The following is a 26616-nucleotide window of genomic DNA, read 5'->3' as shown; positions in this document are numbered from 1 at the left end:
TATCGAAATATCTTCAAACAATATATTAGTAAAAAACGCAGAGAACCTAATATTAAAAACCTCTGTTAATAATATTACTTATATTTTAAACAAAAATTTTCTAATTACATTTAGTAACTGTTCTATTGAATTAAATAATATTGTATTTACAAATAAAGAAAATTATATATTTGAACATATCATGTTACCAAACTATTTAAATATAGAAGATGTAGAATTAAAAGCAAACTTAAATGATCTCCACTTAAAACAAATTGAAAACATAAAAAAAATTTAGTAAAAATGTCATTTGAAAATAATAACAAAATTTTATATATACTAATTGTAATTTTGGTGACTATGGCATTAACTATACAAATTTTATATTTTGTTAAACAAAAGAAATCAAAATGCATTAAATTTAAAAATCAAGAAAATGCTCTAGGATTAAATATTAACCAATTACCAACCACATCAAGAAAAAGTGATGACCAAAAAGAGCGATACCTTTTATTTTCTTTATTGTGTTATTTTAATTATATATCGCATTTCAATATAACTCAAAATATACTTTTTGTTTTTCTCGTCTTGTTTTTTTTTTATTATTTAAATCACACATGTTGGCTTAAGCCGTCGTACTAAGAGTTATGCTACGTATATAATGAAAATAGAATCTAATATTACAAACATTTAAAATAAAATTTTTTTTTGTTTCTTATATAAAATTTATGCATTGAAATTAATGCTTAATAAACTATTCCGTGTGAAAATATTTCTAAAAAAAATAAAAATCTAATAATTTCGTGTGAAAATATTGGTAAAGAAATAAAAATCTAAAAAATAATTCTTTTCAGCGAGTTGGTTTCCTAATTTAAAATAAAAAAAAAAAGTAAAAACAAATTTTGTTTTTTAATATTTTTTTGTAAAAGCAAGGAAAAATTATAACTTGGTTTAATTTTTCCTTTCTTAAATCAACTGAGTCGAAAATTGATTGTCAAAGAATTAAGTTTAAAAAAAAAGAGTTTTTGTAACGAGAAAAAAAGAATGTTAAATATTTTTTGAAAAGTGGATATATAATTAAATTAAGCTTTTTATTTTTTTTTGTAGTAATTAAAAGAAAAAGAAATTAATAAATAAAAATAAAAAAAAATAACAATTAATATTAAAATTGTGTTTTTATAAATCGAAGAAAAAAAAATTAATTAAAGAGTAACAGGAACTTTTTTGTGATTTGTTAAAATAACAAACAATACAAAAGTCACACACAAACACACAGTCCGACAGACTGGTAGACCCACAGGTTGCTAGAAATAATTTATTCACACTTCCCTACCATGGAGAAATGCATTCCCACCGAAAACTCGATATGCAAAATTAGTTGCCATAATATAACCTACCTATTGTATACAGTATACACAATGCGGTCGGTAAATATAAAATAACATGCATGCTATAAGAAAATTACCAAAAAAAGTTAACCATATCTTTAAACATTTTTCATGTTGACCTTGGATTATACCGAAGACAGAAATAAAGTATATAAAATAAAATATTTTCAGCTGATGAGAGTTAAAATTGTAACTCTCATCATAAGAAGTAATAAGTACATTGCTCAATGCAAGAGATGTCAGAGGATCTGATATTCACAAGGTTTTTGCCAAAGCGAGGATAAATGCGTAAAATGTGCGAACTAATCAATATTCTAACTGAAGCTGATTAGTGTCTAAGGAATTACAAAAAAGCAAAATTGGGAAAAAAGTTGTTTAAGTAGGTCCTGGGTTACCCTGAAAAGTATAGTAACAAGTAGCTAGGGAGCTATTCATAAATTGGAATGCTACATAACTTTACTGGCAATCAGGCTTATTGATTCAGAGATGCCATTCAAATTCCGGATCCTTTTTATTTTTTTATATCCAAAAGAATTTCATAAAATTTTTGGGATTTAAAACGTAGTTTTGATATAAGTTCAGACCACACTGCTATGATATTTATCTTTAGTGAGAAAGCATTCAAAAGACAGAGTAAGCTTACTACTTACCGAAACCACAGATTGGATAAGCTTCAAATATGATACTGTCAAAAAAGAGAAGGCCAACTCGTAAATAGCGATTGTAAATAGACTTTCTTAAATACTCTCAAAGCAACATGGAAAATTTTAAATCGGTCTTACACTTACACCTCTTTCTTTACGTACCACATATGGAGAGTAATATGCGGAGGAATATGATACATTTTTTCTTAAAATGGTTGCATTAGTAAGCCTAATTCAATAATTTACCTAAACTTCCTCGTCAGAAAATTTAAAAACCGATTCAAGTTTTTTTATGATATTCTTATTTTGAATAAAAAACTTGCATCGGTTACAAATAAAAATTAAGTTTTCACTTTTTGGAAACCTATTCAGTCGCTTTCTAGCAAAAACGAAATAAGTATATACTACTCGTACGTTGCTCCTGTTTCGTGAAAGTATTATGTTGGACGAATTTTAAAGATTGAACATAAGCATCAAATTTTATTGTTATGGTATCACAGGCTCTATTGATTCTACGTATTTATTTTAATTTAAAATTTAAATTTGAAAAAAATCGGTTGGTAAATTCTATCTGAAAAATGCATTTAAAAAGAAAAAATTGCAATTTTTAACACAGACAACCTTTATTGTCTTCCAAATAGAAGGACACTGAATTGCCGATTAAAATTTTTGAATAAGAAATAGAATTTAAAAAGAAATTAAAGAAAAAACCAAAAAAATATTAATAATAAATTATGTGGCTTTTAAAACTATACTTACTAAATAAAATGCGAATTATAATGAATACTCAAAAATTTCACAAAAAAAAATAAAAAAAATATTTCAATCGGCATACTTCGAAAACAAAACATTAAAAATTTTTTTTGTATTTTTTTCGATTGAAAATTTCGGAAAATAATTTCAGCTTGGAGGCCATATACATTGAAGATGTACGTATATATAATTTGTACGTATAAATAATTTCCATACATTGAAGATGAACGATTTATGCGTAAGTTAAGGAAATGCATGAAGCTTTCCTTGAGAAAGGTTACAGTTTCGGAAGTAAATTCAAATTTAACAAACTTCGAGAGGCGATAACATGAGAGAGAACTATTTATTAGTGTCTAAAAACTATTAAATTCAGACTTTCACAACCTGGGGTCTAGAAGAACCGATTTTAGATAACGGTAAACTATTATTATAACTAAAATGCTTATTGTCTTATCTATCTCCCTCTATATAAAGAGATAGATAAAACTTTCTTCTATGGAAGTAAGGTTCTAGTAAAGGTCTATGTACGTATAAAATTTCAGGTTTCTATCTTCAAGGGTGTAGATGTTTTTTAAACAGACACACGGACAGATATACGGTAGACGGATGGACAGAGTGGAACTAATAACCACTTTTTTTTCAAAAAACATCAAAGTGCTGAAAACATAAAATTGTCATTTCTTTGCAAGTTTACTTCGGGAATTTTCCATAGATTGTTTATTGAAAATTTATTAGGTTTCTCAGCTAATTTTTTTCATCACAATTATCAAAAAACAAAAAAAAAGCTCGAAGGCATCTTTCTTTCTATAGTTTTTTTTTGTTATTTACATTTTTATCTGCCACTTCTTTATTTCAAAATAATTTTGAAACTTTTCGACATGAGTAAATTTCGAGTTTTGTCTCAAAAAATTTCACTTTTTCTCTTGCATCGCATTTTGCGTCTAGTAAAATAAAGGCTAATTTTTTTTCTCTTTTGTTGCCCTAATGACGCACCCTGTCAAAACCCGTAATGCTTATTGTTTTTTGTTTCCTAATTGAAAGAAAACAATTATTGGAGTTGGTTTAAAGTTTCTTTTTAAATTTCAAATCAAAAATTTTTCTCTGCAAATCTTATTGTTAATGTATGGCAATACTCATGATCATTTGACATTATTCATCATAATATCATTTTTGTTAAATATTATTTAAAATTTTCTTCGATCAACTTTCAACGAAGCAGGTAGTTGCTTTATAAAATATATTAGAGTTTGGTGCAAAAATTTCAAATTATGATAATTGTAATTTTTATGCTGGTTAAGGGGAAGACACGTTATTAATATTAGTGTATGTCGATGACATTCTAGCGGCATTTAAATATTAAATCGGCATAAATAAATTTCTTCAGAATTTTAATAAAACTTTCGAAACTGAAAATTTGGGTTAACTCAGCTATTATCTAAGATTTATACGCTACAAAAAAGATTTTTAAGAACTTTAAGATATGAAGAATTAGAAATACTAAAGGAATTGGCAGCTTGAAAAAAGAATTAAGCCCAGTTCTTTCTAGTTGCCTGTTTCTTTGTTCCAAGAATTTTCAGGTTGGAACAGGAGCGTATTTATATTATTTTTTCATCTATCCTCTACTATAAAATATATGTAATTTGTAAGAAACATAAGTTAAAAATTTTTTTAAGTAAAATAAAAACTATTTTAATATATAAAATATATTTTTATTTAAAAAATCTATAAAAAAAATTCAAATTGAAAAAAAATTCATTCATTTTTTTCCTCCTTGAATAAATTTATTTTATAAATTTAAATTAAATATATACATATATGTACGTATTAAAATATCTTACTAGCCTTGAAAATGAATATATTTTTTTTTGATAATTTGTGCTGCCTTGGGTGTACTGCTTTCGATACTCTAAAACAATATAATTTTCAACAAATTTTAATTAATATTTCGGTTATTACTCACTAAAGTAGATGGTATTTTATCATAACTTCCTCAGTAATTAATTGAGCTTCAAATACTTATTCATTCTAAAACACTATCTGTGACTTCAATAATGCCTTAAAAAAGATTTAAGTACGGTATTAATGTCTTTATATCTAACAAGTCCCAATACTCAATTTTTTTTACGAAATATTACGAATTTTTGGCTTCGTTCCTGTTTTTTTCTTTAAATGCTACTAATCGTGTCATATTTCTTATTTTTTTTTTTCTTTTTTTTTACGTAAAAAAAGAGTTTAATATTTTAAAAAATCTCAAGATAATATACACATTTTTCAAAAAGCTTCCCATTTAACTTCTATTGCACGAAAAAGAAAGAAAGGTAGGAGGAAAGAAAAAATTAAAAGAAAATTCAAATTCATATTTCAGTATGGTTTCAAATGTTAATGAGGAAGGATATATGATTTTTCATGCACATTTTGTATTTCTCAATAAGGTAAATTGAGTAGTGTCGGCTAGCAAAATTATTAGTAAAAGTAATATAGGTTGACATATTTCAACAACTTGAATTATCTCATTTCGGTTATTTATACGTTACTTATAAAATTGTTTCAAATAATTTCAGTTAGTTCTTAAATTATTAAAAATAAATATGTATGTACCTACTTCCAATCAATTTTTTTTTAAATAATTATTTTAAAACTATTTCAAACATGTTATATTGAGTGTTTCAAAAATTTTGCTGTGCACTTCTTTCATATTTTATTAGCAGGTAAACAAGAGCAATTTATTTATAAAATGGCCCTGCCTGTGTATGAGTCTTAATAGTAAACGCAAACGGACAAAAATTTACATCAGTACCTACTACCTGTCATTTTACAATCGGAGTTTTTGAGTCATTTGCTATTCGTAAAATACTATTTATTTCAAAAACAAGTAAAAACGTTTCAGTCGGTATAAACCGATTGAATTATACCCTGCACCTTTCGTTATTGTGTAGCAATTACTCGAAGCTCTGAAATCATTCTATAGAAACTTCTCAGACATGTCTGACCTATAATTGGACATCCGACTGCCAAGTTTCATGAATCTGACCTTATAATTTTTCCAAATATGTAAAATTAGCTTTTGGAGTTGTATGGTAACTACCTGAACCTGCCAAGCAATTCCATCAAAACTTCACAAATATATCTGATCTATAATCGGACACACAACTGCCAAGTTTCATGTATCTGACTTTATTATTTTTCCAAATATTTAAAATTAGTTTTTGGAGTTGTATGGCAGATACCCGAACCTGCCAAGCAATTCCACTAAAACTTCACAAATATATCTGATCTATAATCGGACACACAACTTCCAAGTTTCATGAATCTGACTTTATTATTTTTCCAAATATGTAAAATAAGCTTTTGGAGTTTTATGGCAAGTACCTGAACCTGTCAAGCAATTCCATCAAAACTTCACAAATATATCTGATCTATAGTCGGACACACAACTGCTAAGTTTCATGAATCTGACTTTATTATTTTTCCAAATATTAAGAATAAGCTTTTAGACTTGCATGGGAGCTACTCGAACCTGTCAAGCAATCGCACCAAAACTTTAGAAATATGTCTGACCTATAATTGGACAGATGACTGCCAAGTTTCATGAATTTAACTTTATTATTTTTCCAAATATTTAAAATAAGCTTCTAGACTTGTATGGGAGCTACTCGAACCTGTCGAGCAATTCCACCAAAACTTCAGAAATATATTTGAGCCATAATTGGACACATGACTGCCAAGTTTCATGAATCTGACTTTATTATTTTTCCAAATATTTAAAATTAGCTTCTGGAGTTGTATGGCAGGCACCCGAACCTGTCAAGCAATTCCACTAAAACTTCACAAATATATCTGATCTATAATCGGACACACAACTGCCAAGTTTCATGAGTCTGACTTTATTATTTTGCCGAATATAAAAAATTTGCTATTGGAGTTGTATGGCAGCCACCCGAACCGGTGCAGCTATCCCATTATAATTTTTAGAGCATGTGTAGAATATAATTGAACACGTGTATACAAAATTTTATATTTATAGCTTTATTAGTTTTTGAAATATTTAAAATAAACTCTTGGAGTTGTATGGCAGCTACCCGAACCCGTTGTCCGACTTAGTCCAATAACAATAGGGTTCGTCCTTGGCACAAAAGAAAAAACTTGTGAAAGTTTGGTGTCGATTGCATTATTCGTTTTTGAGTTATCGTGCGATCGGACGGACGGACGGACGGACGGAGAACGGACGGACGGACATGTCTAAATCGACGCAGAATTTTACGCTGAGCAAGAATATATATATATGTCCATACCGCAGATGACTCCTTCAAGTAGTTACAAACTCCATACCAAAGTTAATATACCCTTCACGAAGTGCAGGGTATAATAAAAAAGATATTCGAATCCGGTCATAAAAATATATTATTGTCTTTTCCAAAATCTTTCAAATATTTTTTTAATTAAATAATATATTAAGTTTTAAAAATTTTTCTCACAAATAGAGGTAAAATTTAGAAGTGTATATAAAATTTGTACTTAAAAAATAATATTTGATTGTATTTTAGATATTATTTTCTAATTCCCTCTTCAAATTTTTTCTTTACTATGTATTTATATCAATATTCAATAATTATCTTTCATTAATTATATTTTCAACTTGACACCAAAGTTACTTCCCATATCTTGAGTTAACTTACCCTATGAGAAAAAAAAGCTGTTCACTTAAAAATAATGAAATGCTTTCAGTAACATATAAAACGTTGAAGGCGAAGATTGTGCTTGTTGTTTTTCTGCTGTTTCAAGAATTTTAAAATAATTATGAATGAAAATATTAATATATTTTCTTGATTTTTCAAATATATTTTCTAAATTTTACCTGCTTTATAATAAGTGCGAATTTATTTTAATATTTCTTCTCAAAAAATAGCCACTTCGATTTAAAAAAACCCATATAAAATAAGGTCGTGCTTTCAAGTTTCTCTCTGAGCATTGGGACTTGTTAGATATAAAGACATTAACGGTATTAATACGGTTGTAGTACCGTCCCAGAGCTTTCAATACCTTTACATTGTAAAAATAACTACTAAAGCTTTTCGTACATTTTTGAATACAATTTTTACCATATCAATTCAATGTTGACGTTTATTTGAAAATTTCAAGTTCTGTTCAAATGTTAATTTTTAAAAAACGCATTTAGGAAAAGTGTACAATAATGTCTTTACATCTAACAAGTCCCAATACACAATTTTTTTTACGAAATATTACGAATTTTTGGCTTCGTTCCTGTTTTTTTCTTTAAATGCTACTGATCGTGTTATATTTCTTATTATTTTTTTCTTTTTTTTACATAAAAAAGAGTTTAATATTTTAAAAAATCTCAGGATAATATACACATTTTTCAAAAAGCTTCCCATTTAAATTCTATTGCACGAAAAAGAAAGAAAGGTAGGAGGAAAGAAAAAATTAAAAAAAATTTCAAATTCATATTTCAGTATGGTTACAAATGTTAAAGGTGAAGGTTGTGCTTGTTGTTTTTCCGCTGTTTCAAGAATTTTAAAATAATTATAAATGAAAATATTAATATATTTTTTTGATTTTTCAAATATATTTTCTAAATTTTACCAACTTATTATATGTGTTAATTTATTTTAATATTTTTTCTCAAAAAATAGCCACTTCGATATAAAAAAACCCATATAAAATAAGGTCGTGCTTTCAAGTTTCTCTCTGAGCATTAGGACTTGTTAGATATAAAGACATTAACGGTATTAATACGGTTGTAGTACCGCCCCAGAGCTTTCAATACCTTTACATTGTAAAAATAACTACTAAAGCTTTTCGTACATTTTTGAATACAATTTTTACCATATCAATTCAATGTTGACGTTTATTTGAAAATTTCAAGTTCTGTTTAAATGTTAATTTTTAAAAAACGCATTTAGGAAAAGTGTACAATAATGTCTTTACATCTAACAAGTCCCAATACACAATTTTTTTTACGAAATATTACGAATTTTTGGCTTCGTTCCTGTTTTTTTCTTTAAATGCTACTGATCGTGTTATATTTCTTATTATTTTTTTCTTTTTTTTACATAAAAACGAGTTTAATATTTTAAAAAATCTCAGGATAATATACACATTTTTCAAAAAGCTTCCCATTTAAATTCTATTGCACGAAAAAGAAAGAAAGGTAGGAGGAAAGAAAAAATTAAAAAAAATTTCAAATTCATATTTCAGTATGGTTACAAATGTTAAAGGCGAAGGTTGTGCTTGTTGTTTTTCCGCTGTTTCAAGAATTTTAAAATAATTATGAATGAAAATATTAATATATTTTTTTGATTTTTCAAATATATTTTCTAAATTTTACCAACTTATTATATGTGTTAATTTATTTTAATATTTTTTCTCAAAAATAGCCACTTCGATTTAAAAAAAACCCATATAAAATAAGGTCGGAAAAATAAAAAAAATCAGAATACCTTATATTTTCTTTTTCTTACTGCGTTCAACGGCATCGGTGCGTCTTCATGTATTTCTTTTTTGACCAAATCTTAACACTATAAAGGGAAATATGGACAACAATTCACATTAAAAAAGCATATTTATTACATATAAATTAAGTAAAGCACCTGATGTTAAATAAATTTTACCACATTATTTCATTTAACATTTTGAATCAAAATGTTCTGAACATATTGTACTATTTGATAAAACATTTACAATTAAATCTTCTGTACTGACAAGTACAATCCGCCATCATTTCTAGAAAAACTGTAACTACATTAAAAAGTCCATTTTAAATAACGTTTGTATGGTACATTTTGGTAAAACAAAACAAAATGTTTTGTTTCCGAAATTAAAAACTTATATTTAAATGTTAGTATATTCACATACGTGTGGTAGAAAAATTCATTTGTTTCCCAAAATAAATATGCATAGTTTGGTTTTTTTTGGTGTATGAATAAAGCATAACCTTAATTTTTTTCGGCATAGCCATTTTTTATACAGCTTTTTTTATTGTTCAAATGACAATTTTATTAATAGATATATTTAAAATATTATGGTTAAATGCCAAAATAACTGCAAAAACATGCAATCCATCTGCTGTATATTAGAAATACTATTTATATGAGATGTGTTTTCTCTCTAATGTTTCATTTTACTAACAGTAAGTTGATAGGAAGAATAAAGCATTACTGTTCGTGCATCCATTTTTTTTGAGTTAAAACAAAATTTAAATTCTGCCTAGAGGCTAGAGCAAAACCCACGTGATTATTAATCTTACATAGTCGTCGGATAAAAAACTTGAAAAAAGTTTAAAAAGAGAAACAATGACGTAAATTTTCGCAAAAAGAAAACAAAATTATCATTTAAAAAAAATAAACTAGACGGAAAAGTTGAATAAACTTTTCCAAACTTTATAAATACATGATAAACGTCAAATTTCAAAATATTTATCAAACATAAACAAATATTTTTTGGTTATGCAAAAAACCTAAAATTTTGATTTTGGAAACTGTGTTTGGAAATTTTTAAAAGTTTTGAAAAAAAAAATGTTGTTGATGAAATTTTTTTGAAAAATAAAACCTTCAGAAATAACCAAGAAAAGCATGTTTCGACAGCTGTAAGATTTTAAAATTTAGGTTTTTAAAGTCTAGGACTGCCTGGCATAGAAAGCGCCTGTTATAATACTTTTTGAACAAAAATAGAGAAAATGATGACGTTTTAATTTTCTCAATGTTTAAAGTGTTTTTCAAAAACAAGCATTAATTTCCCAAATTTCCAATAGAATGCAACACTAACCGCTACTTAGTTCTTTTTTGGCAAGAAATTTTTTTAGGAAGTGTGAAAGTCTTTAGCAGTTTTCGAAAAGCATTACTCTTTTAATCACTATCTTTAAAACATTATATTTGTTTATACCAGGAAAATTACGTTTAAATGAGAGTTCAAAAATTTATAAACCGGAAATTTTTCTCCAGTTCCAACGAGTTTAGAAATTGATACTTAGGTAAAAAATTCTGTTTCATAAAAATAGTGTTGCGGAACTATCGATATATTAAAGCATCGATATATTAGATATATCATAGCAAAACTGTCGCTATATGTACATACATATACAGTTTTGTAATATAAACTCTGCACAGTTTAAGTGGCATGAAATTTTGAAATACTAAAGCACAAAACAGACTTTCTTCAAATTTAAAATTTTTGAGAGCGACACCATAACACCAGTGCTAAATTGAATCACATTAACATTTAACTTGGAACTCAGTATTCAAATGGCATTGTTAAATTTCAATTTTGAGTTTTGAGATTGTTCATGTAAAAAGAAAATAAAAAAGAATAAAATAATGCAAAATATTTAAAATATTCTTTGACTAAAACTGAAAAGAGGTATGAACTTAGGTATGTATGTATATTATTAATTTGTATATCCATTTATATTGTTATATAATTCACAAATTTAAATAAAATATTTAATGAAAATTCTTTCGTGTCAAAATTTCCATTTAAAAAGAGTATCTTCGAAATTGCATTTACAACAAATCAGAAACATTGTATTCTTCTGAAATATCAACAAAAAAATTTGACGATGTATCTTATTTGGGAAATTGTGTACCGAAATTTTTTTGGATACATATGTTTGTTTTTTATATACATACATATTTCAGTTGTAAGTAGAAACTTTTAAATTAAAATTGAAATTTGCTATTAAAGTAAGCAATGGAATGAAACAATACAATGCATCAAGATTTTTAAGTTTTCAAATGTAAAATAATACAATGTGTTTAAAAAAAGGATACATTGTATCAAAAATTAAATTTAAATTTTTTAAGAATTTATTTTTTTTTGATTTTAACAAAATCGTACATCATTTATTTGATGATTATGAACAAATCTAAAATTAATAATACCCTAACAAGATTTTAAATATTTTGTAGATAAATATGTAAAATCCTCTCAAGCAAATCAAAAAGAAAGGATTAGATGGCATGTAAATAGTAGTTTTGTATTGGTTATCTATCAAGTATTAACAGTAGATTTATTACTAAGTATTTAATTTTTCAACAAATGGGAATTTTAGATTTCACTCTTAAAACTGTGATTCAATTAAAAAAAAATTAAAAGAGCCTACTTATACTTTCATGTCCATATTCGGTGATGCAAAAATATTTCATTCTGATAGAGTTTACAAAGCAGAAAAGTTTGAGAAGCCGTGATATGATACTTACACGATTGTATATATGTATGTACATATGTAACAGTAGGTTAATGTCCTTATATCTAACAAGTCCCAATACTCAATTTTTTTTACGAAATATTACGAATTTTTGGCTTCGTTGCTGGTTTTTTCTTTAAATGCCACTGATCGTGTCATATTTTTTATTTTTTTCTTTTTTTTTAAGTAAAAAAGAGTTTAATATTTTAAAAAATCTCAGGATATTATATACATTTTTTAAAAAGCTTCCCATTTAAATTCTATTGCACGAAAAAGAAAGAAAGGTAGGAGGAAAGAAAAATTGAAAAAAAAATTCAAATTCATATTTCAGTATGGTTTCAAATGTTAATGAGGAAGGATGTATGATTTTTCATGCACATTTTGTATTTCCCAATAAGGTAAGTTGAGTAGTGTCGGCTAACAAAAATGTTATTAAAAGTAGGTTGACACATTTCAACAATTTGAATTATCGCATTTCGGTTATTTATACGTTACTTATAAAATTATTTCAAATAATTTCAGTTAGTTTTTAAGTTATTAAAAATAAATATGTATGTACCTACTTCCAATAATTTTTTTTTTAAATAATTATTTTAAAACTATTTCAAACATGTTATATTGAGTGCTTCAAAGATTTTGCTGTGCTCTTTTTTCATATTTTATTAGCAGGTAAACAAGAGCAATCTATTTATAAAATGTCCTGCATGTGTATGTATGACCTATCTTAATTCTAAACGGAAAGAATATTACATAAAGAACAAAAATTTTAAAATACCTGTTATTTTACAATCGGAATTTTTGAGTCATTTGGTAAAATACCATTTATTTGAAAAATAAAAAAATATTCAAATCCGGTCATAAAAATATATGATTGTTTTTTCCAAACATATTAAATATTTTTTTTTTTAGGTAATTGATATAAATGATAGTAAGTTTTTAATATTTTTCCAAATAAAAATAGAGGTAAAATTTTGAAGTTTATATAAAATTTGTATTTAACAAATAATATTTGATTGTATTTTAGTTATTATTTTCTAATTCCCTCTTAAAATTTTTTAATTTTTTCTTTACTATGTATTTATATCAATATTTAAGAATTATCTTTCATTAATTATATTTTCAACTTGACACCACAGTTACTCCCCATATCTTAAGTTAACTTACCCTATGAGAAAAAAAAGCTGTTCACTTAAAAATATGAAATGCTTTCAGTAACGTTTAAAACGTTGATGGCGAAGGATGTGCTTGTTGTTTTTCCGCTTTTTTTTAAATTTTAAAATAATTATCAATGAAAATATTAATATATTTTTTTGATTTTTCAAATATATATTTTCTAAATTTTGCCTGCTTTATAATAAGTGTGAATTTATTTTAATATTTCTTCTCAAAAATAACCACTTCGATTTAAAAAAACCCATATCAAATTAGGTCGTGCTTTCAAGTTTCTCTCTGAGCATTGGGACTTGTTAGATATAAAGACATTAAGTAGGTATATATATGTACATGCATCCATAATATACTATAAAAACATGCAATAATAATGTGGAAGCCAATTATAATAATGTATAATATTCGAAGTGTTCCCTAAAATAAGTAGTAAGGGATACAGCAAGTGCCCCTTAAAAATTTGAAAGAGATATTTGATAATTAACACTTAGGAAACTTAATATTAAACCTTGTAAGTCTAAGTTTGTTAAATACATACTTACCTAAGGTATAATTATCTTCATTGCTATTTCTTATAAAATAATTAGATTCACTGAAATGTGTTTTTGTTGAATCACTTTTCATTTTGGACATTGCGTTTAGCGTATGACCCACTAACTTTTTGCTATTTTTGTTTTCTTTTATCCATTAATTGTGAAATATTATTCTAATATGTATGTACATATGTACATATGTATACAAAAAAATTAAAACTGAAGCCTTAATTAATAAAGTAAATTAAGAATTAAATTAAATAAATTAATACATTTTATTGTCGTTATTATATTATGTTCATACTTATAATTGCAGGCAGACATCAAACATAATATGTACCGAATTGTATTTAAATATGTGTTAAATATATATGTATATGCACGTATCCATATATGTAAACATATGTATCTTTACATACAATAGCAATACATATATACCTTATAGTACAATATGAATGCAGTAGATATACGACATGCATACATGAACTATAATGATCACACATTCTGTTATAATCAAATACGCATGATATGTATTACACTTTTTAATTAACATTATTTCTTTATATAAAAGGTTATCGTAATTTAACCTCAATATAAAATATACATACGCTTTATTCACATATGGATACGCTTTATTCACATATGCACATATTTAATGTATAACAGATTATAGAACAAAGTTACTGATTCGACCAATAAATAAAGAAAATTTATTTTAAAGAAAAATTATTTAAAAAATATTACATTTTAAATCACTTAATTTTTTTTTTAATTTATTTGTTGAAATAAACCAAGTAATTTGATATATTTTATTAAATTCAAGTGAAGCTTATTGACAGCAATATTTAGTAAATTAACATTTCTATTTTAAGTTAAAATTTTATCTGATAAGATATTAGTTTGCCTGAACATATTCACATCTACATACAAAACACAACAATGAGTTTCTATTTTTTATTATATTTGTTTTTATTGTGAACACATTTTTTGTTGAATTTTCAGAAATGTACATTTGCTACTTGTAGATATAAGTAAATATGTACTTGGGTACGTATTTACTTATATCTACATTTATGTATGTATATTTGTACTGTATCAACATATATTTTATAAAGGGTTTTTATTTCATATTATTGCTACGAATATAATTCTAAACAAACATAAAACAAAATTTAACGTGATTTTAACAAAACGAAAAATTGTTGCAATTTTATAAAAATTTAATTCAATGCAAAGCCACGTCTACTTTATATATTTTTCGGGTGATTACTAAACATACATATCAAAAAAGCTTTTCAATTTATGGCAAAGCGAAAAAAAAATGATCATGTGGTTATTATCAAAGCATATCTATTAGGAAGAACAAGTATATTCACTTTGAAGTAACTTTCAATTTCTTCTGCTTAAATCTATCAGTTCTTTTTAAAATTTTGTGTGGAGAAAATAATAAAATACGTATTGAATGAAAACTGGTTTGCCAAAAATGATGAAGCGAAATAAAACAAACCGATTACATAAACCCTTACTATGTACAGCAAATAATTCCCAATATTTCAAAGGCCTGATATTACAGAGATATTTTCCACCAACCTAATTCCAAAAATGTATTTATCAATTTTGTAGCTCAGTTTGAACAATGTAACTTCAAAAAGTTGCATTGTTTTTTACCTTATAATTTTTTTATGGATTAGCGTATATACTTTAAAGGTAATCTACTTTTGTGAAACATATTTATGTGACTTCTAGTCCCAAACGGGCAAAGCATTATAGCAGAGCGTTGTTCAAGTTTTGATTTTTATTAATTTCAAATCAAACTTCGCTTCTGTCAAATATTGAGTACATCGGAATTCATTTCGAAAACAAATATTTCACTACGTGAAATACTCAAAAGAGACTATGAAAAAATTAACATCTATAATGAACAAAATTTTACTGCATTCATATATAGCTTTACTTCAGTCGGCTTCACATCAAGCGAATTTAGAGCTCATATACACGCAACTTGACTTGAAAATTGACTACATATGCGCGAATTTAAAAATGCCTGTTACATATCAGATTTAATCGTAGATTAAATCTGCAACTAAATCTGAATCTAGTGAAAATCTGGTGTTTAATTGAAGTCCGAAATCATGTAGAAACAATAAAAATATATTCAATTATCATGGGACCTTAAAATAACATGGCTGAAAATTAATTTTTAAAAAAGCTTTGTCATGATCACTTGATTTTTGTTTTTTTTTTCATTTTTGTTACGAGTTTATAGATTATAAATATTAAAAATATTGCCATCAAAAGTTTGATGCAAGAGCACAAATAGAATCTAATGTGTAAATGCTCATTTTAATGTAGATTAACATCCTAATCGTGTATCTCCCTTTTTTACTCACTTTTTATTCACTTTCAAATTAGAATTCTACATTTTTCTACTGAATATTTAATTTTTCCAAAAAAAAATTACTCACTTTTACAATTTGATTTTTGAATTTTTCTCAAAATATTGACTGAACGTCTCACTTTCAAATACGAAAAGAATAAATTTTGTAAACATTTTAGAACAAAACGAGATACGCAATGCAAATTATTATAGCGAATATATGATAACCACTCATCTTCTTTTCACTTGCCGAGTAAAATAGCGAAGTAGACATTTATGCCCTAAATCGCAGATTAGAAGTCTGATCGTGAAAAAATCCATTTGCAAAAATGAGTAATCTTGGAAAAAGAAATATCCACTACAAATACGCAAAATTCTGGTTTGAAAGTGAACAAGAAGTTAGTAGAAAAAGCATGATGCACAATTAGTCTGAATTGGAAAAATTAATACACATATATTGCTTGTCAGCTAATGTCAAACTGAATTCTAATTCAAGTACATATATAATATTATTTCAATTCTGCACGGTATATACGCAGATTAAAACATCAACTCAGGTACACTTTCAGCCATATCGATGAATTAGAAATGCTAAATGAAGGAGCATCTTTAAAAAAATATCTTTCTCGTTCCCTCTTTCATTGCTCCAAGAATTGTCAAAGTTGTAACATGAGCGTGTTTATTTTATTTTTTCATTTAGTCTCTACTATTAATATGTGTAATTTGTAACTTGATTTTTTTTTTTTTAATAAAAATAAAAAATATTTAAAAATATTTTTTCATCTGAAATATGTACATAACTAAAAAAGACAATCAAATTTAAACAGAGCTCATTAATTTTTTTTTTCTGAATAATTTTATTTCATAAATTGAAATTAAATATACATATTTTTATATTACAATATCTTACGCTGCTTGAAAGTGACCCAATTTTTTAAATATTTGTTTCTGCGTTGGCTATTACTTACAATGCACTTTTTGTTGAAGATGATGATGTTATCAAAACATTTTTCAATGTGAGACATTGTTGCAGTAACATTATTTTCATTAATTTTCTGAATAAATATTCGTATATCATTTCTTTTTTTCATTTCGCTTATTTTGAATAATTGCTGAGGTCAGCATAAAATTGTTTTTTTTTATAAAACTTACACAGTAAAATTGCTTACTTTTACGTATTTCTAATAAATTTAAGTTTTACATGATAAAATTGCTTACTTTACGCTTTTACTATATAATTATTTTTCACACTTTTAAATGAAAAGTAACCAATTAATTCCAGGGTTTTCTGTCAAAACATGATAACGTATATTAATGTCTTTATATGTAACAAGTCCCAATGCTCAGAGGGAAACTTGAAAGCACGACCTTATTTGATATGGGTTTTTTTAAATCGAACTGGCTATTTTTTGAGAAGAAATATTAAAATAAATTCGCACTTATTTAGCAGGTAAAATTTAGAAAATATATTTGCAAAATCAAGAAAATATATTAATATTTTCATTCATAATTATTTTAAAATTCTTGAAACAGCAGAAAAACAACAAGCACAACCTTCGCCTTTAACATTTGAAATCATACTGAAATATGAATTTGAAATATTTTTTAATTTTTTCTTTCCTCCCATGGTATAAAGAAAACATGGTAGTATATTCAGAGTTTCAATTTTTGTATTTTCTGCGCATCTACGTCATCTGCATGGTGGAAATTTTTTTAGGTTATGTACAATTACATTGTTTAATAGGAAAATATGAGTTTCTCATAAAAGACCTATTTTGTTTTTGAAAAAATAAAAGATGAAGCTATTTTAGTTTTTTTGAAATTTTAATTCTTATTCATTGTCAATAATATTAAACATATTTTGTAACTTTTAAATTATAATTTTTTAGTATTTTTTATTTAAAACTTTTGAAAATAAACTAACATTATGTTAAAATTTTATTTACTTTTCTTTTTCTTTTTCGACTGTTTGATGATATTTCAGAATTATCTATTCGTATTTTAAAAAATATTTTGCAGCGGAAAAATTTCTTTTTTATATTTGAATCTAATTCTACATCATTTGCCAGCGTCAATAGATTATTTAGATAATTAAGGTTGACCCTTGATAATTTAGAATTATAGTTTACGAATATTTGGTTAAGTTTCTGTAATTTCTCCATAAAGTTTTCGTTAGGTTTGTGTAACATTCCTTCGGATACCATATCAGTCCAAGTGAAACTGGTAGTTGGGTTTTGTTCACAATAGTTTTCTATTAAATTTGGAATATTTTTTTTGAGCGATCGAATAATATATCCTCCAATATGTTCGAGTCCATCAAATTCTAAATCATTCAATTCTTCAATTGTATCATTTACAGTAGGCTCTGTTAAATCTGAAAGCATCCTATTTGCTAAGAGATTTTCACAATCATCGATTTCAATTTCTTCGCTGTTACTATTCGGAATTGAATACCCTTCATCAGCATTCATTTTAAAAGCTGCTTCCCGATCTTCTTCTACATTTGCAGATTGAGATATGATTGATTCATTTCGGCCCAGCAAATAGTTTCTAAGACGATACTTAAATTGTAATCCGGAAGGATGATCATATAGTCCTCCTTTTGCTCTCATAATTCCAAAAAAAAGTTCTAATGGATCTTGATTTAGCCTATACGTTAGCAAATATTTTGTGTTGTATTTTGCTTCTAAATCCTTATACATCATTTGTAATGCAACATTATTTTTTAAAATAGCTTTTTGGAATGGTAATAATTCTTTTCTATTTCCGATTCGCATATTTTGAACTAAGTTATTGATGTCTGTTAATATTTTTTCATGTTCCTCTGCAGCTAAACCATAAGCAGCCATTCGTGGCCGGGAATCAATTTTAGGTACTTTAGAATTGAATAAATCAAACCAATCGTTAACCTTAAATAAAAAAAACTAATTAATCACTTTTTTAAAACTTGCTGAAAAATAACTTACTGTTTTAAGAATTATTGATAATTCAAGCCAATATTGAGATTTTGCAATGCCTAAAGCTCCCATTCTTTTTAAAGCACAAGAATTGGTGTGGGAAAAAAGTTGTGTAGCAAATTTTACTTTTTGTCTTTCGGCTTCTTTTACCGTCAAATGGGTGGATGTTATACGGCTTATTTTTAAATCAAATAAGGACATATTTTCTAACAACTCCACTAGTGGCTCCTTTGTTATTAGTTTTTCTTCAAAAAATATTCCTGAATCCAAGAAATGATTTCTAAAAAGTTTAATTAGATGGGGCACATCACTAAAAACATAAATCTTGCTTTTAGCATCGCAAGGATTCACAAAAAATGGTTTTTCAACGGTAACTTCTAATGTATTCCATAGCTTTTGATTTGAAGCGCCTAAATCTGAGACAACACCTACGACGTCATAGCCAATTTGATGTAATTTTTGTATGAGTTTATTCAATATATTTTGTGTTATCGGTTGATCGTAGCTATAATATAATGGTTGCTTCCAATTTTCAAAGAGGCCTCTGGCCATTACCACCTATAATATATTTTTTATTCGATAATTAAACAAAAAAGATATAAATAATAAAGCATTTTCTTTTTTTTTCCTTCTTCACTCCTGGAAGGAGTATAGGGCTAGTGCATGATATCTATCATGCCCCAGTTTCTATACTCGTAGAGAGTTAGCTATAAATAATAATAAAACATACCTGAACATAATTAGCTGGCTTAAGCAATATATCGCTTTTTTGATCGTATTCGAATGATTTTTTTATTTTCATTTCGTCGAACATTAGAATACAAACTTTTTGATACTTACTTAAACTGGCACTACCCATCAAAACAAAAACAAAAGTTTAACATCCAGGGTTTATATCGATTTTAGATACCCACTTTTTTAAAGTTGAAACAGCTGGAAATGGATATTTCTTTTTTAGTAATAATCTATAAGCCTTAGGACCGCTGGAGTAAATTGCAATTGATTCAGAAATGTCTTCGATATTCCATTTAACTCGATTTCCTTTTTTAGCCATTTTTTTCCTTTGATTCGGCGTAAAAATATTTTTTAAACAATCATTTTCCTGCTTCAAAAAGTAACATTGTTTGCTCAACATCTTGTTATCGTTTTTCAATTGCTCCTTAGTAGGTGATTTTGGTTTACTACTATGAAACGAAAATATTACATTTTCGAATTATTTAACTAAAACTTTTGAATTACCATTCATTTAAGTCTTCCGTGCTTGTCGATTGATCACATTTTGAATTTTTTTCTTGAACTTCATCGTTAGTGTGAACTTCAACACAGTCAAGATTTTCGATCTGGTTGTCTATTTTCCTAAATAAAACAAATAACAAAAGTTAGTTGCCAAAAAATCTAAAAATTTTGAAAACGAACTTACAAAATATTAGTGACTGTTTCCTGTCTTTGTTTTTTAATATATCTTCCTAATCGTTCAGAAACTGTTTCACTTGACTTGGACTCAATTGCAGAAGGCAAATTTTCTGTCGGAACTGCGTCATCCTTCAATTTTTTACTATTTTTTGGCGAATAATTCAGCAGTTCATGCTGTAAGTTTCGCCGATAATGTTCTTGTACAAAATGTTTACTACATATGTACGAACTTTGGATATTAAATTTATCTTTCCTTCCACATTTTTGTATCCATATTTTTGCGATTTCCTTATTTTTTGGAAATCGAAAAAATTTCGTTTCCTTGAACGATGAATCATTCATATTTCTTTTTAATTTTTTATCGCTGTTGCTATTGCAATTAAAAACCGCGCAAATAACCATTATTAAGTGTATTTTTTAAATTATTAATTTTACTCTAACTATACGCCCGTCACTTTTCTATGAAAAATATTTTTGTTTACATTTTTTGCCATGCACGTGACGTAACACATTTAAAAAGAGATAGCAACAGACATGCGCAATATATTACCATGTTTTTCTTTATACCATGTTTCCTCCTACCTTTCTTTCTTTTTCGTGCAATAGAATTTAAATGGGAAGCTTTTTGAAAAATGTGTATATTATCCTGAGATTTTTTAAAATATTAAACTCTTTTTTACTTAAAAAAAAGAATAAAATAATAAGAAATATAACACGATCAGTGGCATTTAAAGAAAAAACCAGCAACGAAGCCAAAAATTCGTAATATTTCGTAAAAAAAAATGAGTATTGGGACTTGTTAGATATAAAGACATTACGTATATACATTTCTGCCATTTCGATAAAACACCACTGAAGTTTTTTTGTGTTATTTTTGCTTTATCAAAAAATTATCAGTGAAAGTTTAGTGTAGATAATACATAGTAAAATGTTAGCATTTTAAATTGTTGTAACAAAATATTACATATAATTAAAACTTTAACATATTTCTGTATATCAAATGAGATATACACTTTTTCCAATTGCAATCAGCATCAATCAGAATGGATTAAGTTCACTTATCTAATTTTAAATATTTTTAAACGCTCGTTATATATGAAAATAACCAACATGAATATTTAAATATTAAATGTGGAAATGAATACGTGCAGATGTTTCATTTTCAACTTGAAACGAAACGGTAAGAAAGCTAGAATACATTTTTATTTCGAAAGTGTATACTCGTAATATGACATATCTATATTTCAACACCTTTTTAGAAAATTATGACCTCGAGAAGTGAATTACTGTAGATATCTAATTTTGTTAGAAACATTTTCGGAACGATTAGTTAGTTATAGTGTTTGTCAAAGATTTTTTTTAAAAAGTACTGGATAAATTAAATTTGTTTTTCTTGCATTAGAAAACGTTTAAAATTTTAAGTGATACTGCATTCATAACTTATTTTGATCAAAAATTTAAATATGTTCTGACAAAAAAGCTTAGAATTAGTATACATATAACGTAATTGTAAGTTGGAATTTAAGTGATATTTTTCTAATAAATCTACATACATTGATTGAGCTTCAATAAAGGGACAATTTTGTCCAACGAAATTATTTTTTTTAACTCAAACATTTCCCCGGTGGGTTGGGGGGTAGAAATACCCACATCAGGCATGCTTGTTGTACGAGTCCTTTAAAATCAGGACAAAATCCAAGCGCGGCTGATCAAGCGTAGACGGCTTCCTGGTCTGCATCCGATTTTAGAGGGACGGTAGTGGAGGAAACCCTGGCTGGGTTAATAGCCATGTGTTGCCAACTTATAAACAAGTATGAAATGTCCAATAATAAGAAAAGTGCGGTAGGAAAATCTACCAAAGTGTATCAGTAGAAACCGACTGGATTCTTAAATCCAAAAAAAAATCCAAATAAGAGAAAATTCAAGAAATTATCAGAAATAGAGCTGCACTAAAAATTAGTAGCACCAAAGTGAAGAATTCCCCACCAAAGAAAAATATCAACTTAAAACACATAAAAATCCGCCGGTAATGGTAAGTAATACAACTATTTACACGCAGCTCTAATGATCCTCATAGAGAAAAGTATTAACATGAAGGTGAACATGATGAACAATGATCAACTAAAAATAAATTATGAAAATGAAAGTGAATATAAACCATTAACCAAAGTTGTTAATAAGGCCAAATTGTAATGACATGCTTAGAAAAATAAATTGATTAGGCTACTTATAAATTGACTAGAAATGGTCAGAAATCTACATCCATCATGTGAGCCAAAGGATATTAAATGTGAACTTATCCAAAGAGATTCATTAATTTTTAATTCCATTTATCCATGCCATAAATGGAATTAAAAAAATAAAAACCAAAGACATAAATAAAATATATAAAGTAGAATATCTTCAGCACATTAAAGAAAAGATGAGCCACAAAGAAGATCTAAGAAATAATGGTTCCATCCAGCAATGCAAGAGATGCCAGAGCTTCGGACACACACAAAATTTGTCAAAGATTAAAATTATTTATTTATTTATTTATATAACATTATGTAATAAATTGTGATAATATTATCAATACCCTCGGCTGCCACGGCCATTACGGATTTACAAAATTAATTTAACTTAATATTTATGTTGTTATTTTAATATTATGTTAGTTTGCAATTTCAATATTTTTAATTTTATTTTTTTGTGCATTATGATTTTTACATACTTCGTATCAGATTTAATTAAATCAAATTCCACATATTAAATAGGTCTCAAATACTCCTAATAAAATTGATATTCAAAGTTATTAAACCTTTGGAACAGGACTCCAAATAATCCCTAGAAACAGAGTGTTGCATAAAAATATGTTTAACCTTCAAAGTATTGCCACAAAAGGAACAGGTCAGCGAACTAGTATTATCAAATAGATATTTCTTCGTGAACAGCGTATGACCTAGACGCAATCTGCAAATTTTTATTTCTACAAATCTGTTACCTATCTTACCTCCTCCGTATACCGGAAGAGGAACACGCAGTTAATGGCATCTAAAAAAACTACCAGAGGTACACCACCTCTCCTGCCTTTTGGTATCTATGTAGTTTCTAATTTCTTTTGCCTTAGTTGCTCGAAAATAAATCTATTGAAGCTAGGACTACGTATAGCAGATCTGGCTTCCCTATCTGCAAAAACATGCCCACTTATGTTGCAATGACCCGGTATCCATACTATTCTAATTCTTTTAGTGTAAGAAACAATAATATTACGAATCGCCCGAATGATTGGCTGTCTATTTTCTAAAAATCCTGATTGCATTCAGAGCGGAAAGATTATCTCAGAATATTATTATTGATTCGCGATCGAGCCCATTACAGTATAGCAGTGCCTCGTACAAGCCATATTTTTCCTGATTAACAATTTTTGTTCATCAACTATAACGTAAGCTATCCCCTCCGTAGTTTGAGAAGCGTCTGTGTACACCCTATATGAATTAGTCCAAAAAATGCTGGTTGTAACTATGAGCGCCTGACTTGCAAAAACGAGATATTGACGTATCGGTAAGCTTTTGTATTGAAGCTCTGTTTTCTGTATTGCCTAAAATTGTGTGTGTTTGGCAAAGAGCTCTCGAAAACTCTTTCCGCATTTTTAGACAATTGTAAAGCTCTGACAGGCAAAGGCTTGTAGGGCACCATTACATAATTTCTATACAGCGCTGCGACTATCCTATTCATAGTTCTGCTTCTGCCACCATATTGATCATGAAAAAACCTACGAGATAAAAAATCTCTCCTTTCGGTGAAGGCTGGAAAACACAACTCAACCAGTAACGCATCAACGTTAGTCATTCTCAAGGTCCCCAAAGCCAGCCGAACAGCTTGATTCAATTGCACCTTGATCCTAGATTTTGAGTACAAAAACCACAAGTCCAAATTGCATAACCAATTCTACCGATTTGCAAGCCTCTGACAATCTGCTGTGTCACTCCCAAAGAAGGGTCAAATTCATTTACCTTTGACAGGTTGTTAATTCTTTTTAATTTTTGGACTAGTCGGTAAACTAGTCGGATTTTGGACTAGTCGGTTATGAGCCTCATAATTTAACCTCCTTGTAAAACCTAATCCTAATAGGGACATTTCATTCCTGAATGGAATCTTACAGCCTTCATATGTCAAAGATCTCGTAAAACTGCTTCTTCTTCTGCGTATATGGATGGCCTCCAACTTGTTTATAGGGAACCTAACGGCACGTGAATCGCCCCAACCTTTTAACAGATTCAATGCACGCAGTAGCCTTTTATTGATTTGATTATCCTTACCAACAGCATATATTAGCACATTGTCCGCTTATATTAAAACATTAATGCCCGTGACTTGCTGCAAGGTCCTAGGTAACGACGATATAAAAACATTGAACAAATGCATAGATAGAGGTGTTCCTAGAGGTATCCCCCTAAAAAGATTTTTAACGCCCGAATGTAAAGCATTTACTCTCATTAAGATCCTCCTATTTCTTAAAAATCTTCCATTGGTCCTGGTCATTTTAGCACCAATTTCCCACTCAATGATGTGCTTAGCCACCCCGTCGTATTCCCTTTCAATATAGCCGGAAACTGCAGTAACGTGCTCGTCCATGTGTAATGCCATAGAGCGATCACGTTCCAAAGTGCGTAGAAGGGTGTTTGTAGTCCTGATGGGCCTATATGCACGAATTCTACTTGATAATTTTCTTTCTAAAAAGTAGCTTAATCTGTTGCCAATGACTTTTCTAAATTTTTTGACAAAATCGACAGCAAGGATATAAACCTATAATTTTGGGGATCGTTAGGATTTCCCGATCCTTTCGGGATGGGTACGAGCTCCAGTCGAGGTGGATATAACGCAACAAGTCGGCTTCTAAAGTTTCTCGTGGTATGTCTCCGGCGTAGTTCCCCTATAATTATGCAGAACGTTTTCAAAATCACTTAAGATTATTTTCTTATTGAACAGGTCGGAAGTCTCTGCTGAGGCCGGCATCACAAAAGAATAAGAGGTGTCCTCCCATCAGGTCACCCTCACATAAATACTTCGAGCATATTTCACCAATGAAATTTGCATTCCTTTTAGAGTCAACAACCAGAGGACCCAAAGAATCATGTCTTATGGCAACTGTTGCCGAGTTTTTACGACCCTCATAATATACTAATGTAATAATATATTAGTATATTACATAATATAATAATAATAATTAACATCATCATTTCCAATGCTATTGCAAAATCCGGCCACAATTTGGCCCATGCCTGCTTATTTCTCTTCTTAAAATTGTGTTCATTCTGCGAACCCTGACTAACTTTTCTCGATTTGGATCCCTCTTACAGCTTTTTCATATTTTATCCCTTTCTTTTAATGATTTACCTATTCAATTTTCGAGCCATGGGGTTTAAATTTTAAGGAGGGGCCGAGAGTTTCATGGAACAACTGCATGCAAATCTAACGCTCATTAAGGTCGCCGCTTTCCTATTTATATCAAAAGACCTAGGTTTGAGAGCCAAGAACTCATCAAGTTTCAACGAAAAACTTGATCAATTTGCCGTAGCCTCAATAAACCTAGCTCTACACTTGTATTCAGTCTTTCTAACATCCGAATATAAATAAAGCAAAGTGATCACTACCCTTTGGGTTTGGCACACTACACCAGAAAAATTTCGTAGCAATATCAGTGGAACATATCGTCAGGTCTATGTAAGTAAAAGTGCCACGCGTACTAAATAAAGTTATCGCCCTCAATCCATTCTTCTATCACTTCACCCCTGCTATTTGTAAATTTGATATCGCCCCACAATACATTACGGGCATTTAAGTCACCTAAAATTATGAATGAAACCCGAAGAGGGGACTCTAAATCTGCAAAATCTTGCCTTGAAAAAACGTTATCCTGCTTGAGATACAAATTAACTATTGATATTGGCCCCACAGGACTTGGGAAAAAAAATTTTATTGCAACGGTCTGAATGTTCGTAGTTTAAACCCTTATCAACAAAGCTGTAGCTTCAAAAGATGAATTAGAGTCGCTACCTGAAAAAATACAGTTATAATTCCCACAATCCAAAAGAAATAAGGACTCAGGAACGTACGTTTCCTGCAAAACAATGATCAAAGGTCTATATTCTCTAATTAGTAGTTCTAAATATCCCTTATTAGTATGATAAGGGATATTTAGATCCATTGCATAAACTATATTT

General features: G+C 28.0%; 2 protein-coding genes across 12 annotated transcripts in view; both read right to left on the bottom strand.

Annotated features, from left to right (window-relative positions):
- LOC129616307 (transcription factor HNF-4 homolog) overlaps window positions 1-15273 on the bottom strand; it is a 49586-nt gene extending 34313 nt beyond the window's left edge. For 2 of the 10 annotated variants that reach the window (XM_055531902.1, XM_055531892.1), the window contains exons 1-2: window positions 13968-14367; window positions 13673-13889 (exon numbers count right to left, since the gene is read on the bottom strand). Coding sequence is in view for 9 of the 10 variants with exons in the window: in XM_055531892.1 (XP_055387867.1) it covers window positions 13673-13763 (91 nt within the window). In the remaining variant the exon portion in view is untranslated. The other 8 variants (XM_055531898.1, XM_055531895.1, XM_055531893.1 and 5 more) reach the window with 8 other exon arrangements.
- A 4599-nt stretch (window positions 15274-19872) lies between these two features.
- LOC129616308 (uncharacterized) lies at window positions 19873-20872 on the bottom strand. 2 transcript variants are annotated; one of them, XM_055531903.1, is made up of 3 exons: window positions 20418-20872; window positions 20237-20353; window positions 19873-20181 (listed from the first exon to the last, which is right to left on the bottom strand). In XM_055531903.1, the coding sequence occupies exons 1-3, from the start codon at window positions 20810-20812 to the stop codon at window positions 19875-19877; spliced, it is 819 nt and encodes a 272-aa protein (XP_055387878.1). In that variant the 5' UTR covers window positions 20813-20872; the 3' UTR covers window positions 19873-19874. The 2 variants fall into 2 exon arrangements, with proteins under 2 accessions (XP_055387878.1, XP_055387879.1); XM_055531904.1 differs by having other exon boundaries at window positions 19873-20178.
- Window positions 20873-26616: the final 5744 nt, after the last annotated feature.

The sequence above is a fragment of the Condylostylus longicornis genome, unplaced genomic scaffold, assembly GCF_029603195.1.
Source record: "Condylostylus longicornis isolate FDR11 unplaced genomic scaffold, ASM2960319v2 ptg000179l, whole genome shotgun sequence".
NCBI lineage: Eukaryota > Metazoa > Arthropoda > Insecta > Diptera > Dolichopodidae > Condylostylus > Condylostylus longicornis.
This window is presented reverse-complemented; position numbering and strand designations above follow the sequence as displayed.

Excerpts from the sequence above, each read along its gene's own strand:
- LOC129616308 (XM_055531903.1), bottom strand. The coding sequence starts at position 20,812 with ATGGTTATTTGCGCGGTTTTTAATTGCAATAGCAACAGCGATAAAAAA. Across the intron at positions 20,354-20,417 it reads GAAACAGTCACTAATATTTT|GAAAATAGACAACCAGATCG; the intron begins GTAAGTTCGTTT and ends TGTTTTATTTAG. Across the intron at positions 20,182-20,236 it reads ACGGAAGACTTAAATGAATG|TAGTAAACCAAAATCACCTA; the intron begins GTAATTCAAAAG and ends TTCGTTTCATAG.